Below are 16,469 nucleotides of genomic sequence, written 5' to 3'. Positions count from 1 at the left end.
AGTTCTGCTGTCACACTGGTCTTCTGCACACTGTCCCACATGATAAGATTCTCTCCGTGTATGCTGTCACATGCTGCTCACTGCTTGCAGTCCTTCAGGCATTCTGATCGCTGCTCAAGGAGAGGAGAGCAAAGACTTCTTTTCTCTGCTTGTATCCAGCTCTAACCTCTAGAAGCAACCCAGAAAATTATTTTTTTCATGCAAATTTTTATCCTTGGGCAATCAGCTACCTAGAAGAATAATCAAGAAGGCCCATTCTGGTAGCAGAAAAGTATCACTAGATCTCCAAGCTGGAGCGTTCAGAGGCACATATCACATGCTGTGTCACTACTACGGCAAAACTCAGTGACTTTAATTACTGGATGAATTTTAAGGGATGCATATCTGTATATTTGAAAATGTGTACCTGGTAGCCTTAAAGTAAGGCAAATAAAACATAGCTTGGCCAGAGAATAACAACAGGATAAAAATCTCTCTGATAGTCTAGAACTGGACATTTGAGTAGTGTACTAAACTTTCTAAAGAAGGCCTTAATTGATTTTGGTGTTGAGAAAAGGTCTCACTGTGTGATCCAGTCTAGTTTTCAGTTGGCAGTGTTCTTCACTCAGACTCCCAAGTACTGGCATTTGCCAGCGTGTGGCACTGGCACTGCAGACATGTCCACGGTAGTTGTATCTGGAGAGCTCCCTTGCACCTTCCCAGATACTGCTGAAGGGTTTTCATGCCTCCTGTTGGAAGACACTTCACATGTCCTTATAGAGATGTAGATTCAAACCGACTCTGGAGCCTTGAATGGATGAGGAATTTGGGGAAATTTACCTTCATTTAAAAAAAAAAAAAAATTGACTGGGGGTAGATTGGTTCCAATTGCTTAGAAGAACTTTTTCATCCCTTTACCCTAAGGCGGTGGTTCTCTACCTGTTGGTTATGACCCCTTTAAGGTCGCAGCTAACATGACCTTTTCACAGGGGTCAGCTAAGACTATAGGAAAACACAGATATTTATATTACAATTCATAACAGTAGCAAAATTACAGTTATAAAAACTAGCAACAAAAATAATTTTATGGTTGGGGGTCACCACAATACAAGGAGCTCTATTAAAGGGTTGCAGCATTATGAAGGTTGAGAACCATTAGCTTAGTGGTTAAGAGCACTTGTTGCCTTACAGAGGACCTGGATTCTTTGGTTCCCAGCAACCACAGCGGCTTACAATCATCCATAACTCCTGGGGACCTGAACTTCTCTCTGATCTTCACAGATACCAGGCTCCCACATAGTATACACACACGTGAGCAAGTGAAGCCATCGTGATCATAATAATCTGAGAAAAAAATGTACCCTGTTAATAGACTTCCAAAACTGGATGGAAACAGTGACTGAGAAACAACCAATTATTGGATGACTATCACAGATTGTCTTCCTTAGCACCTTGTTCTCTGTGGTTATTGTTCAAGAAGAGATTGTTCTGGATCTGAACCAAAGCTGCATTTTCTTAGGCCTTGTTATGGAATCCGGGGTGCATGTGTGTTCCTGTACACAACCCCCCCCCCCACACACACACAGAGGAGAATGAGAAAACACCTGCAGCCCTATGCTAAAGACCAGTGGAGAACAGAGAGTACACAGCAGCTCACCCTGTTTTACACACGTTCGTTGCACAACTCAGATTTAACCTGTGCTCTCTAGATTTCAGCCTCAAGTAATTTTTCTGGATGCCAAGACTACACCCAATAGTGTCGCCCATGCTGGCTACACAGTTAGCATCAGCAAGTTTGTCTTAGAGATGTGTGTACTAGATTTTTTTTTTTTTAACCATGATGTAGTGAAGTTATTCATGTGTCTTCAAGGCTTAAAATTTGAACATCTTTTTCACTTGTTGTTTTGAGAAATGCCTAACACATTTTGACTTTATTTCTCTTTTTCTCAACCCCAGCATATCAATAATGACCATATTCATGGAGAAAAGAAGGAGTTTGTGTGTCGCTGGCTTGATTGTTCAAGAGAACAGAAACCCTTCAAAGCCCAGTACATGTTGGTAGTGCACATGAGAAGACATACTGGCGAGAAGCCTCACAAATGTACAGTGAGTACACACCTGGGCAGCCTCCGGGTCCCCTCACGCAGGCGAGTGTGACACTTCACTCTGTAGGTCTTTCCTAGCATTCTCAAGGGTTTTTGCATGCTAGCGACCCCAGGTCCTGAAATGGCAGTTGGGTGGTAGTTAGAAGAGAGATGGAGCACTGTCCAGGGAAAGCGCCTTCAAGTTGAGCTTTAGACAGGACATCTCTGCATAGTGGCAAGCAGGCGTAAGGTGGCTGACCCTATGTGCTCATGGCTTCTGTGTCTGCCATAACCCTGCGGTTCAGCATGCTGCAGGACAAAGCACAAGGTTGATATGTTTTTCAGTTTAATTTTATTATTTGTATATGTAGGGGTCAAAGGACAATTTCAAAAGTTGATTCTCTCTTTGCACTTTTATATGGGTTACAGGTATCGAACTCAGGTAGTCAGGTTTACACAGCTTGCACTTTGACCCATCTTACGGGCCCTAAGTTGAGCATTCTTTATCAAAAACAAAATTCAAAATGATGGGTTTGGGATGTAGCTCATGGAAGAGCACTTAACTGCTCTTTACAGGGCTCTAGATGCAAGCATAATGTTCCAAGTAAAAAAACCCAGTTATGTGGCCACTTGGAATCACCACACAGGTGCACTAAAACTGTTGTATAACATTATTATTAATCTGTGCATATATGTTATATATAAAACACAGATGAGCTTATTGTCTGTCTCCATGGTGTCTCAAAATGTTATATATGCTGAAATTTAAGAAAACTCAAGGCACTTCTTATCTCAGGCCTTTTAGGTACTGCATATTCAGCTGCTCAGGGCCATCATTTCTCCTCGCTCTTTGCTCGGTCTCCATGCTAGAGTGTAAGCCTCTGGAGTGGGCTGGGGCTGCAGTGAGACTGCACTTTCTCTCAGGGGGTGCTCTGAGCACTGCACAGCCCTGGTACTTTACATCTTAAAGGCCCTTTACAAACATGATCAAATTCCATGGCTTTGTATAGACACAAAGCCATATTAATGAACTTTGTGCTGAATCTGAAATCAGTGGGAATTGGAGGAGATCAGTGAACAGATAATGAAATTCATTGTCCACATTGAGCTGTCTATTAAAAAAAAATAGGAAAGGGAAAAAAAAGCCTTCAGGAGTTTTACAGGCGCTGACAATGCTTTGTCTTCAAGGGCCCCAAGCCACATCTGAATCCCAATAAATGCAGAGTTTAGTGGGGTTTTGTTCCACGGTTTTGAAAAGCTGCTGACCCTTGAAAGGTCAAGTTTTTATCCACTTGGAGAGGGGGTTAAGCACAAGCTGCAGCTTCTATTGTGTGGAGTGGTCCAGATTTACCTGTTGTGTTCAGTTTGAAGGTTGCACAAAAGCCTACTCGAGATTAGAAAACCTGAAAACGCACTTGAGATCTCACACTGGAGAGAAGCCATACGTCTGTGAGCATGAGGGCTGCAACAAGGCTTTCTCCAATGCTTCGGATCGGGCTAAGCACCAAAACAGAACGCATTCCAATGAGGTAAGCCTCCTCCATGGATCCAAAGCCGCAAGCAGAAACAATGAGCCTTCTTGTGGAATATGCATGGTAAAGTAGGTGTGTGCTGTTTTGTTTCCTCTGGGCTGCTCTCACTATGAGTGGGCTCTGACCCTGCAAGTGAAGGTTTGGGGCCTCAAGGATGGACCCTGCTTGGAGAGTAATGCAGATGAAGAGGAAATCTTATAAAACCCTTTCTGAACTTAGTTTCCTGTTGCTTGGAACTGCCACCTACTGGCCAGACAGTAGTAGCATTTAACTTGGAGTTCAGCCGGCCTACTCTGCCAGAATAGCCTGAGTCCACACAAAGTAAGACCCTGTACTGACTAGAGAGATTCAGAGCCATCACACTGGCAGGTGGAGAGCTCACGGCTGAAAGCTTACACTCTTAGTTTGCTTTCTTGGAGAAAGAAGTGTCATCACATGCATCATTTCTAAAATTATTTCCAGGGAGCAAACAGCTTAAATAAAGTTTATAGACATTCTAGACTCCAAAGGATCTTGGAAGGCAGTCTTAGAAGCCCAGCTAAAACTTAAGTCAGTTACTTAAGATACAATGAGCAAAGCCTCATCGTAGTAGTTGGTTTATGTTATATTGCTTTTATTTTTTAGGCAATTGTTCCCAGATTACTGATAAGTGTAAAAATGAAAATGGTCCAATTTGTTTTAGCTAGGCTTTGATACATATCTGCCTGCAAATGTATAACGTCTCCTTGGAAGTGTAGCTGAATTACTGGCTCCTCTGTAAACTGTCCCTTTAATAAGTCAAGATTAACAAAGCTCCCTCCCCTCATTTGTGGTAGAAGTGAGATAGCTAACAGGACATAGTTCAGGCCTGCAAAATGTGTCTCTGGGTGACTTGAAACAGCCTTGGAAAAGGGCAAGTTTGTAGGTGTGAGACTCTTTGAGTGGCTGTTAGGACCTCATCAGATAGAGACCAGTCTCACTTAGAACCTTGCAGTCTCTAAACCAAGTGAGCCACATTGCTCAGGAGCTACCTGGCTTTAAGCGGGGGAATATAGTCCTGATAAGAGAGGAAACCCACCTTTAATGAGATTATCTACACTGTCTAAAATGTATATTCAGATCTGGTCACACTCAAAACTCACACTTGTGTGTCCACAGATGCCAGCTCTTTCAAAAGCTTGTGGTATGATAAGGATGTACAGGTCATTTTGAATCTCCTGTTAATGACCTAAGAGATATTGGGGGAGGAGGCGACACATTTCATTTCTTCTGTTAAAAATGTTTTTTCCTGGGGGGGCTGAAGAAATGGCTCAGTGCTCTTACAGAGGACCCAGGTTTGATTCCCAGCACCCACATGGCTGCTCATAACTGTCTGTAACTCCAGTTCCAGGCGATCTGACACCTTCTTCTGGCCTCTGTGGTCACTACATTGCAAATGGTACATGGACAGGCATACATAATAATATAAGGTTAAATTTTTTTAATGAAAAGGAATGCCTCAGTGGACATTTTTTAAAATGCATTTTCTATATTTAATAGCTACTATGTCATTTGATGCTTTTGTTTTGTACCTTTTAGGGAGTCTAGAGTGGGCAAATCCATGGACACAAAATAGTATTTGCCAGCAGCTGGAGGCTGAGGCAATAAGTGACTGCTGATTTTGGAGTATTAAAATGTTCTAGAATTATTGTACAACATGAAAAATATCCTGAGTGAGGGAGGCTAAGTCATACAGTTTGTTTTTCTGTCAATCCCGATTTCAATTTATAGAGTTTGAGAACCTCTGCTTGGAATTTAATTAACATAGTAATTAAGTTAGCTATATTTCATATGCTTAAGTAAGAGAAGGCATTCATTTCAGCCAAGCTCTTATGCTGCAGAGAAATTTGGCCAGTGTGTATATTGAGTTAAATGTCTCAGGAAACTAGAGGATGTCTTGGCCAATAATGTTATTACCAGGATTGAGCAACTTATATAAGTGGGTGACCTTGATAATAGCACATAATTAAAGTTCACTCACAAACATACAAGTAACTTTTCTTTATAATGCATGCAAGGCTTTGATTATGAAAGCCTGGACCATCTCAAATATATGGAAGTTAGGTTTGTGTGTGCAAGGCTTTGGTTATGAAAGCCTGGGCCATCTCAAATATATGGAAGTTAGGTTGTGTGTGCACAGCTTGGGCTTTGAGTGTGAAAGCTGGGACAGATTCAAGGTTAGGCTTGTGTTGGAAATCCAGGTTCTTGTAGTCGGTCAGCCCATCATAGACAAATCCCAATACTCACTTGCATTTATTTATTTTCTTATTTATGCCTTCACTTTTTTGCTAAGCAAAGATTGATAGCTAGTTATGTCCCAAGCCCTTCTGCTATGCTAAGTATAGCAGAGAATTCAACAGGATAGATCCAGGGAGTAATTCCCATACATGAAAGCTGTTATGGCATTTCTCTGTCCATGACTTTGTCCTTGCCCCTTCTGGGGCTGTGAAGCAGTGGCCTCTGAAAGAACTCCCCATTCAGATCATACAGTTTGCATTCTTCCTGAAGCTACATTTATGTCCATGCTCCAGCTGCTCTTCCAGTCTGACCTCTCATGAGCAGAACCTTTGCTAGCGACCCTCCATTTTAGCATCTCCTTGTTCTTGTTTTTATTCCTCAGAATCTTACTGTCTGTTTTCAAGACCTAGCAAGTGCTTCCTCATAATAAAAGCTCCACTGAGCAAGTGTTTACTATGGGTCATGCACAGTTGCATATACCTTATGTACCCATGATCTGGGAGTTAGACCCAGATGTTAATAACTGACACCTAATTATCCCAACCAAAAATGGAGTCTTCATTCGGCCATCTTTAGGCATCACACTTGAAAATGTAAATAATTGTGTGGTATGATTTTTCCTACCAGAAAAGAAGATTCTGTATACAAAATATAGAGGATTACATAAAAAATTTTTATATTCATTGAGGCTACACATCTTTGTGCACAAGGAATCTTGCATATAATAGGACTCATTTGATGTCTGGTGAAAAAAATTAGCTGGGAAGTGGCTCAGCCCTGTAATCCCAGCACCTGGGAGGCTGAGGCAGGAGACTCATGAATTGATGGCTAGGGTGGGCTGTAGAAAAAGAGCTTGTCTTTTTTTTATGAGTTCTGTAGTCAGGAGAAGATTCGTTGGCAGCTTTACACCAGTACCTGAGTATACAAGTCAAAATGGTAACCGTCGTGTCAGAAGTTAAAAGACCCAGGACCCGAAAAGCAGACTGCTCAGCAGGTCTGCCATGTGTCATGGCCTGTCATTGCATTTTATTGCTGCTATCATGTAATCTCAAGGTCAGACTACACAGTTGTCTTTATGTGTTTTGTTTTAAAGCATAAACTTCCAGAGTCTGTGTTCTTGTGGATTTTTGTAGGTGACCAGTGTGCACGTTCATATGCAAGGGTACATGGTTACAGGTGTGCTGATGCATGCCATTGGTCTTGAAAATGCTAATTCTAACGAGCTTCTCCGTGATCATTACACATCAGCTGTGTCCTCATTTCCAGGCTAATCTTAATATTCACATGCATGTGTTTATAGGGAGAGTAGCTCTTCAGGTATGTCCTGTGCCCCCTCCCTGTGCCTCTGTCCCATGCCCACTTACCTGCCTCATGCACTCTGCTGATGAAACAGCCTGTCCCATCAGTGCCCTGAGCAGGCACAGGGTTGATGTGCAAACAGGTAAAGGTAATGGCACTAACTGTCAGAGCCATTCTTCTGTCCCTAATGCATAGAACCCTGTACTTTCATTTCATCATGTATATGCGGCAAATCACAGAGCTCCTGAGTAGACATAATTTATAGTTAATGGGAATCAATTCTACCCAACTGAATCTTACATTTGAAGGTGAAGTCTCTCAGGATAATGTTCGAAATCTTCACTTCTCTACATTACAAAATTTCTGCATTTTAGGTTGCACTCAGTCTGGTCTTGGGCTTTTAGTGAAAAAAGCATCTTTTAGACATTCATTCTACAGGACAGGACATTTAACAAGGATTAGAGATACATTATTTTAATCATGCCTTTTCATGATGATTTCTTATATACTAGCTTACCTTCTAGTACACAGAGGTGGAAGTACATAGTGCCTTTATGGCATTCAGCAAGAGATCATGCCCAGGACCTCTACACACACCAGAATCAGAGAATGTACAAGTCTCTTCAATAAAATGCTGCAGTACTTATATATAATCTCTCATACTTTAGATTACTTCTAATGCCCAGTACAGTGTAAATGCTGTGTAAATAGTTGCTATGTTGTTTAGGGACTAGCAACAGGAAAAAAGTTTCTATTCATGGTCACTGCAAGTGTAAGGTTTTCACACTACAGGTGTGAATTTAATGTTTTCGATCTGAAGTTGGTTGAGTTTGTATACATAGAGCCCTTGGGCAGGCAGGGCTGGCATTAGTCATACCAACATCCCAAAACTGTATTATTTTGGAAGTCAAGGAAACTAAATCACCATTCACATTGGCAAAGAGCAAAGGGAACAGTTCTATGATCTATATGAATATTTAGTTATAAACATCCCTATGTTTATAACTAATCAAGAGATATACGATCACTGACTCAGGTGAAAATAAAATTAGCATGAAGTAGTTCCGTCATGTATAGATCTGGAAAGTCAGAAGAAAGCAGACCGGGAGTCCTGGTTTTCTGTAAACCATTCACCAGCCCTGAGAGTGCGTGGAAAAGGGTGTGTGGCTGGTATATATTGAGGCTACAACTCTAAAGACCAGAGACCTTCTGGGGGTTTTAAACCCTGAACACTCAACGGTTGTAATGCTACCCAAAGGAGCACATTTTAGTGAAACAATATGAGATTAGCTCTGGGCAGTTTGGTGTTATTTCTTATTAGTATAATACCCGTGTACAAATAGCACATTTGCCAAGCAAAGAATGATTGGATCTCAGAACCAAGATAAGATAAAAAATTTCTTCATACAAACCATCTCCTGCAAGGTGTATAAAATTGCCCTAATATCATCTTCTTGTAAGCCTCCTTCCATTATCCTCATCAATAGATGGAGAGCCGTGATGCTTCCACTCACAGCATAAATGCTTTCAACAATGTAAAGGCAATTTACACACTTTTACCACTTTGTGGCTCCCTAAAATAATACCCTATTAAGCTAGATTCCATGGACACTGAGCAGTGTCCAAATAGCCTTTCTCAGTCATTAGACCTGAAAGGTATCTGAATGTTGCAAAAGTGTTTTTGAAAGAATTAGAATTGTAATGAACAACTGCTAAGTCATAATCACTTTTATAACCGTCCATCGACAATTCATTTTTGTGGCACTTGATAGAAACCGTATGTATGCAAAATCCCTGGCTGCACCAAGCGTTACACAGACCCCAGCTCTCTCCGGAAACATGTGAAGACTGTGCATGGTCCTGAGGCTCATGTCACCAAGAAGCAACGTGGAGACATGCACCCTCGGCCTCCGCCCCCGAGAGATTCTGGCAGCCACTCACAGTCCAGGTCCCCCGGCCGGCCGACTCAGGGAGCCTTTGGTGAGCAGAAGGAGTTGAGCAACACTACCTCAAAGCGGGAAGAATGCCTCCAGGTGAAGACGGTCAAGGCTGAGAAGCCCATGGTATGTCATTCACTCTCCTGTTCTCCCAGAGCCGACCAGGCTCATTGAGGAAAACCCAACTGAGCATGTCTAGGGACAAAGCTGCCCCCTCTGCGTTGTATCTGGCCACTCCGATTTGAGGGTCACGAGCCCAGTGATTGAGACTGCTCACTTGAAGTTAATCTGCTTAGAAATAACTTTGCTTAGGAGTTTCCAAGGTTCCTACCTGACTTTTAAAACTGATCCAGAGCTGTACCACTTGTGGCAGACAGACACAGCTGTCATCTCCTCAAAGTGGCTACTCTCTAGAAAAATCATTCCTTGAGCCTGTCTGCAAATATGTTTTCTGTCTTCCTTGCCCTGGTGACCCCAATGTGAATAAGCTGAATGAAGTCCTTATTCTTTGGAGCTTGCTTACAGTTCAGTGGAATACACAGATTGAAAAACAAATACAATTCAGACCATGGGGCTTAAACACAAGTCTGTGAAAAGCCTTCTAGAGAAGGAGAATTCCCAATGGGCTCTGAGGGCAGAGACCATGAGGACAGAGTTCTCAGCACGCAGACCAGGGAGAGCTAGTGGGTCCTAGGAAGGGGAGGAAGAGGAGAGGTACCAGTTGTGGGGTTTGCCAGAGCAGAAGGAGACGATGGCAAGGGTGAGATTCGTGGGTGACAATGTTATCAGCGCTATTATTAAGTATTGCAGTACAGTTTGGGGACAGTGGAGATGGTCTGCACATCACCCGAAACCATGATACCTCCCATTGCTAAGTAATTATTTATAGCAGTTTACCTTAAAATGACTTTATATGTAAATATTTATAATTAAATTATATTATATATATATTTATAATTAAATTAAATTATAAAAATTGCATTCAAAGAGATGAAGACTGAACCATATATTTATTTACAGGTGAGAAAATTGAAGTTCCTCGAAGCTAGTCATGTGATCACATTTCCACAATAGCTGCTATGTGAACATACAAACATTTAAATACCAGATGCCTTTGTAGACATTTGTTAATGAACACTGTTACATTTCTAATATTATTTCTTTTGAAACATGTCTTTAATTTGGTCATCATGCTATAAATTAAATTCTTTCTTCTTTTTTCTTATTAATGCAACACCTCTTCTGTCTATTGCTCCCAAATGTCTTGTTCTCACTTCCTAAGGACAGTGGGTAATAAGGTGAGGGAATTTTGGCTTCTCTATTCTTTTTTTGTTTTCATTTTAACATGCAAATTTTCTTCCCATCTCATCTTTCTTTAGTTCTTATGGCTTTGTGATATCTTTGGTGACCATTGCTCAGCTCTGTGCCTTCGAACATAGCATGTGAAAAGTGTGGTTAGATGATGAAACGCATTGTTACTTTATCCTGGGTCTTCATAATAAATCACACTGGGCCAACCAAGCAGTTGTTCTCAAATTCTACTTAATTGCTGTCCTGACTAGCATAAATTCAAGTGTGGGACCAGAAATGTACTGTGTAGTTTGGAGAAGACCTAGATAAATTTGTCCACAACTTAACCTCCATGCAATTGTCTGAGTACATATCAGTAGTATCCGTGCCTTTTTACGTGCTCTGTGGAAGTGTGTGAGCATAGTCCTATATACAGATCCATGTACATATGTATTCTGTCAAAGAATGAAAGTTACCCAAAGCTGTAAAAACTCCTAGTACCTCCAGGAGAGCTGGTATCTTAAGACTTTGCTGAGGCAAAATAATTGAGCAAGACTTTATATACTCATGATCAGATTTACATATCTTCCTTAGCTCTACTTGGTTGCCCAGGGTGAAGTTACTATATCATATAGCACTTGCTAAGAAAGTATGTATATGTAATAAATAGAGCTAAAAGGATTCCCAGAGAGAGTTACCTCTACAAATACCTTATTAACAGAATTGTGCATCCCACCTGAGAATAACTGTTCGTAGCTCCAGTTTTTATAGGAACCCTGGAGAGAGTACTGTAAGAGCACAGATTAGCCATCTTGAGGGTCTAAACATTGTGATTTGCAGTGGTCACTGGACTTCTCTGAACATCACTTTTCTTGTTCTTACAAAGATGTGACTTCATCCGTTGGTACCTTTGCAACTGTACATAGATGGCTATGCAGTGTGAGAACTATCCTGTGTGCTGTAGGTCTGTTCCCATGGTGCTTCCCAAACCCTGAGATGGTTGGGCTTTTTTACCTACTAGCCCAGAAGCCCTGGCATGGACGAAAGTAGTACTTCCTTTGAGACTAGTCAGTAAGATTAAGTTTCGATTAGTTAGAAAATTTTCTTTCTGTGTCTGCTTGGTTAGGATTTGGAGAACACACTGAGAGAGGAACAGTGAAATCATTATTCAAAGTCAGGGCCACTATCCATTTCAGCCTTTCTTCCCTTCTGAGTGTGACAGAAGCAACGTGATCGATGCTTTACCTGTCACAGCTGCCTTGACCCATACCCTGGTTGAAGGTCTATACTACCGGGAAAATATGGCAGGGAGGAAAAGATAGAGTAATGTTGGAACCAGGTATGAAGAGCCTAGAGGGACCCTTGTTGGAAGGAGATTATATGTCCTATGAAGCATCCCCTATATATATGTTATAACTAAGCAAAAATGAACCCCAGTTGGAACAGTAGTTACTAAAGCCTCTGACCTTGTCTTTAACTTTACCAGGTCTTTATACTTAGGTGCTCTCTGGGATTTACGTTAATTTCCAATAGCAACTCTTAACAATTGATCCCATAATGTCCTGGAGATAGAATTGAAAATGAGGAAATATGTCTGCACAGTTGACATTTGGAACAGGATCCCATGGCTGATGACTCTGATCACACCACATCTAACATCTTCTACCATCCATCACCTCCCCTTGTGCATCAGCCTGGTGGGCCATTATCATTTTGGCCCAAAGGCTACTTCATCCACCAGCACATAGCTTTTCTTCTCGTTTAACCTGCTGATAACCTGAAGGTCTTGACTTGCATGAGTTGTCATTTTGGCTTTCTTTCCTTTACCTGTCCTGATGTCATGTTGTTCTTTTTTCCTTAACCCTGATAGACATCTCAGCCAAGCCCTGGTGGTCAGTCTTCATGCAGCAGCCAACAGTCCCCCATCAGCAACTATTCCAACAGTGGGCTCGAGCTTCCTCTGACTGATGGAGGTAGTGTAGCAGACCTCAGTGCCATCGATGAAACCCCAATCATGGACTCGACCATTTCCACGGCAACCACAGCCCTTGCTTTGCAAGCCAGGAGAAACCCGGCAGGGACCAAATGGATGGAGCACATCAAACTTGAAAGGCTAAAACAAGTGAATGGAATGTTTCCAAGACTGAACCCTATTCTACCCTCCAAAGCCCCTGCGGTGTCTCCTCTTATAGGAAATGGTAAGTTCCACCTGAGACCACATGTCTGTTCACTCGAGATATTTCCTTTCCTTTAAGTGTAGCCAGAACATGCCGAGATGACCTGGAGCCCTTGCTTTTATATTTGTTATTTTCTCCACAGATCCTAAACTTTTGCTAGAACCTCTCTGTGTTGATGTTGAACCATTTACATTGCTCTTCTGGATAGTCCATATTTTGGAAATAATAACAGAATACCGTTTGAATTCCAGCGGGACAAGCAAAATCTCAGCAATGGGTGCATTTGTGGTTAGTGCCCAACTCTAGTTTCCCAAACATAAAACCAAGAGAATTTTATCTGTTTGCCCAGTTCAAGGAAATACAAACTAGTCTAATGCTTGGGGGAATGCTTGTCAGCACCTAACTTAAGGCATTCTTTTTTTTTTTTAGATTTATGTATTTATTATTATTACAGTGTTCTGTTTGTATGTATGTCTGCACACCAGAAGCGGGCACCAGATCTCATTAGAGATGGTTGTGAGCCACCATGTGGTTGCTGGGAATTGAACTCGGGACCTCTGGAAGAGCAGTCAGTGCTCTTAACCTCTGAGCCATCTCTCCAGCCCAACTTAAGGCATTCTTAACTTAACGTCTCTCTTTCTCTCCTCCCTCTGTGCCTTCCTCCAGGCACACAGTCCAATAACAACTATAGTTCGGGTGGGCCCGGGACCCTTCTCCCGAGCAGAAGTGACCTGTCCGGCGTAGACTTCACCGTGCTGAACACACTCAACAGGAGAGACAGCAGCACCAGCACCATCAGCTCTGCCTACCTGAGCAGCCGCAGATCCTCGGGTATCTCCCCCTGCTTTTCCAGCCGCAGGTCCAGTGAGGCATCACAGGCTGAAGGGAGACCCCAGAACGTGAGCGTGGCTGACTCCTATGACCCTATCTCCACAGATGCCTCACGGAGGTCCAGTGAGGCCAGCCAGGGGGATGGGCTGCCCAGTCTGCTCAGCCTCACACCCGTACAGCAGTACCGCCTCAAGGCCAAGTACGCCGCTGCCACTGGTGGTCCACCACCTACACCCCTGCCCCACATGGAAAGGCTGAGCCTGAAGACCAGGATGGCCTTGCTGGGGGAGGGCAGGGACTCAGGGGTGACCCTGCCTCCGGTTCATCCTCCTCGGAGGTGCAGTGATGGAGGAGGCCACACATATAGCCGGCGTCACCTGCTGCCTCATGATGCACTAGCAAACAGTGTAAGGAGAGCCAGTGACCCTGTAAGGACAGTCTCCGAGAACATGTCACTTCCCAGGGTTCAACGCTTCAGCAGCCTCAACAACTTCAATCCTCCAAGTTTGCCTCCATCAGTGGAAAAGCGTAGCTTAGTGCTACAAAATTATACCCGGCCAGAGGGCAGCCAGCAGCCCCGATACTTCTCAGCATCCCCTTGTCCTCCCAGCATCACAGAGAATGTTGCCCTGGAGGCCCTGACCATGGATGCTGATGCCAACTTGAATGATGAAGATTTCCTGCCAGATGACGTGGTACAGTATTTAAATTCCCAGAACCAAACAGGGTATGGACAACAATTGCAGAGTGGCATCTCTGAAGACAGCAAAGTAGCCCATGGACCAGAGGACTTGGACATACCAGGGCTGCCAGACAGTCATGTCGGCCAGCAGTACCCAGCTCTGGAGCAGCCCTGCTCTGAGGGCAGCAAAACTGATTTGCCCATCCAGTGGAACGAGGTCAGTTCTGGAAGCTCTGACCTGTCATCTTCCAAGCTGAAATGTGGTCAGCGCCCTACCGTACAGCAGGCTCGAGCCTTTGGGTTATACAACAACATGGTAGTACACCCACAGAATCCATGGAAGGTTGGGACTGGCCCAGCAGGGGGATATCAGACCCTCGGGGAGAATGGCAGTACCTACAATGGCCCAGAGCACTTTGTAATCCATGGTGGGGATGGACCTGGCCCAAATGGAAACGCTTTCCATGAACAACCCTATAAGACCCAGCAGTATGGGAGCCAGCTCAACAGGCAGCCACTGACTTCCAGTGCGCTAGACAATGCCTGTGGTGCTGGGATTCAAGGGTCTAAGCTGAAAGGCAACACCTTGCAAGAGAATGGAGGTTTGCTAGATTTTGGGCTGTCCGCGGCACCGAATGAGTTAGCTAGCAACACAGTGAATGGCATACAGACGCAAGATCAAACGGGACAGGGGTACATTGCTCATCAGCTACTCAGCAGCAGCATGCAACACCAGGGGGCCAGCCGCCCTGGTCAACAGATCCTAGGGCCGGTCGGTGCTACCTCACATATCAACATCTATCAAGGGACAGAGAACTGCCTGCCAGGGACTCAGGACAACAGCAACCAGCCATCGAGCATGGCAGTGGTCAGGGGCTACCAGCCCTGTGCCAGCTATGGGGGCAGCAGGCGCCAGGCAATGCCAAGGGGCAGCCTCCCTCTGCAGCAAGGACAGCTCAGCGATGTGAGTCAGACGAGCAGGGTGAACAGCATCAAGATGGAGGCACAAGGGCAGCCCCAGCAGCTCTGCTCTAATGTGCAGAATTACTCTGGTCAGTTCTATGACCAAACCGTGGGCTTCAGTCAGCAAGACAGGAAAGCTGGTTCGTTTTCCCTTTCAGATGCCAGCTGCCTGCTGCAGGGGACTGGCACTGAAAACTCTGAGTTACTTTCCCCAGGTGCTAACCAAGTGACAAGCACAGTTGACAGCTTTGAGAGTCACGACCTAGAAGGCGTGCAGATTGATTTTGATGCCATCATAGACGATGGGGACCATACTAGCCTGATGTCAGGGGCCTTGAGCCCAAGTATCATTCAGAACCTTCCCCACAGCTCCTCCCGTCTCACCACCCCACGGGCGTCCCTCCCCTTCCCCTCCCTATCCATGAGTACCACCAACATGGCTATCGGGGACATGAGTTCTTTGCTGACCTCCCTTGCAGAAGAAAGCAAGTTCCTTGCAGTTATGCAGTAGGCAAGGAGGACCACAAGTAGAGGTAAAACTTTGGACTTGAAAGATTGAATTGACTGTTTGGACCTTTTTTTTTTTTTTTTTTTCCCTAAGTTCTGTATGTATTTTAGCAATCTCATCTCACCTGACTGGGATGTGTCTCAAGTATATTCCTTTTATGGAAAAGGACTCTGAAAAACCCTAAGGTATTCTAGGGGAGAAACTGTCTTCCATTTCAGTTTTGAATCAGTATTGTGACATTCAAATCACCCTCTTTTTTTAACCTGTAAGCCTGCCTCTTTTGAGTGAACCAGTGTAAATGTGTGGTGTGCATGTTCTTTCTTTTAGAAGAGAAGTCGTGACATTAAAAGATTTGGCCTGCTTCTCTGCTATCCCAGGAACTAGGAATGGATGTGCTTGTGACCAAGGGGTTCCAGGTCCACCTTTTTAAAATTTTCCTTCACAATACTCAGTGACTTGTATGAGAGAGAGAGAGAGAGAGAGAGAGAGAGAGAGAGAGAGAGAGAGAGAGAGTGTGTGTGTGTGTGTGTGTGTGTGTGTGTGTGTGTGTGTGTGTGTGTGTGTGTAGTTCTGACGCTGAGTACAAGAATCGAGTGAGTGGTGGGTTTGAAGATTGTTTGTGGGTGCTCTATGGTTGGTACAAACAGCAGGTTTTTTATGTGTCCCCACCTTGATTCAATTCAGGGCATACTTTTAACAGCTGCACAAAAGTGGAAATCTGGGGATCCTACAAATGAAATCGTTGTATTTCATGCCGATTTTTAGGGGGTTAAACTCTTCTGTAAGTATGCATCCCGTGCATACGTCTGTGTGGTCAGTTCTCAGTCACCTTCTTTGCATCCCCTCGACCTTTATAAACATTCAGCGATATTTAGCACTGCCTGCCATGAGAGAGTGGACAGGTGATGGATGTTCAGACAGTCACTCCTTT

The 16,469-nt window shown here is 43.7% G+C and overlaps 1 protein-coding gene across 1 annotated transcript in view; it reads left to right on the top strand.

Annotated features, from left to right (window-relative positions):
* Gli3 (GLI family zinc finger 3) overlaps window positions 1-15,614 on the top strand; it is a 190,464-nt gene extending 174,850 nt beyond the window's left edge. Inside the window, exons 11-15 of the mRNA XM_059263012.1 lie at window positions 1,936-2,085; window positions 3,428-3,592; window positions 8,923-9,213; window positions 12,248-12,575; window positions 13,221-15,614. Of these exons, the coding sequence (XP_059118995.1) occupies window positions 1,936-2,085; window positions 3,428-3,592; window positions 8,923-9,213; window positions 12,248-12,575; window positions 13,221-15,541 (3,255 nt within the window). The 3' untranslated portion in view covers window positions 15,542-15,614. The remainder of the gene's footprint in view (window positions 1-1,935; window positions 2,086-3,427; window positions 3,593-8,922; window positions 9,214-12,247; window positions 12,576-13,220) is intronic.
* The last annotated feature ends 855 nt before the right edge of the window (window positions 15,615-16,469 follow it).

Source organism: Peromyscus eremicus, chromosome 5 (assembly GCF_949786415.1).
Source record: "Peromyscus eremicus chromosome 5, PerEre_H2_v1, whole genome shotgun sequence".
Taxonomy (NCBI): domain Eukaryota; kingdom Metazoa; phylum Chordata; class Mammalia; order Rodentia; family Cricetidae; genus Peromyscus; species Peromyscus eremicus.
The sequence above is the reverse complement of the archived record's forward strand: the minus strand, read 5'-3'. Positions and strand labels throughout refer to the sequence as shown.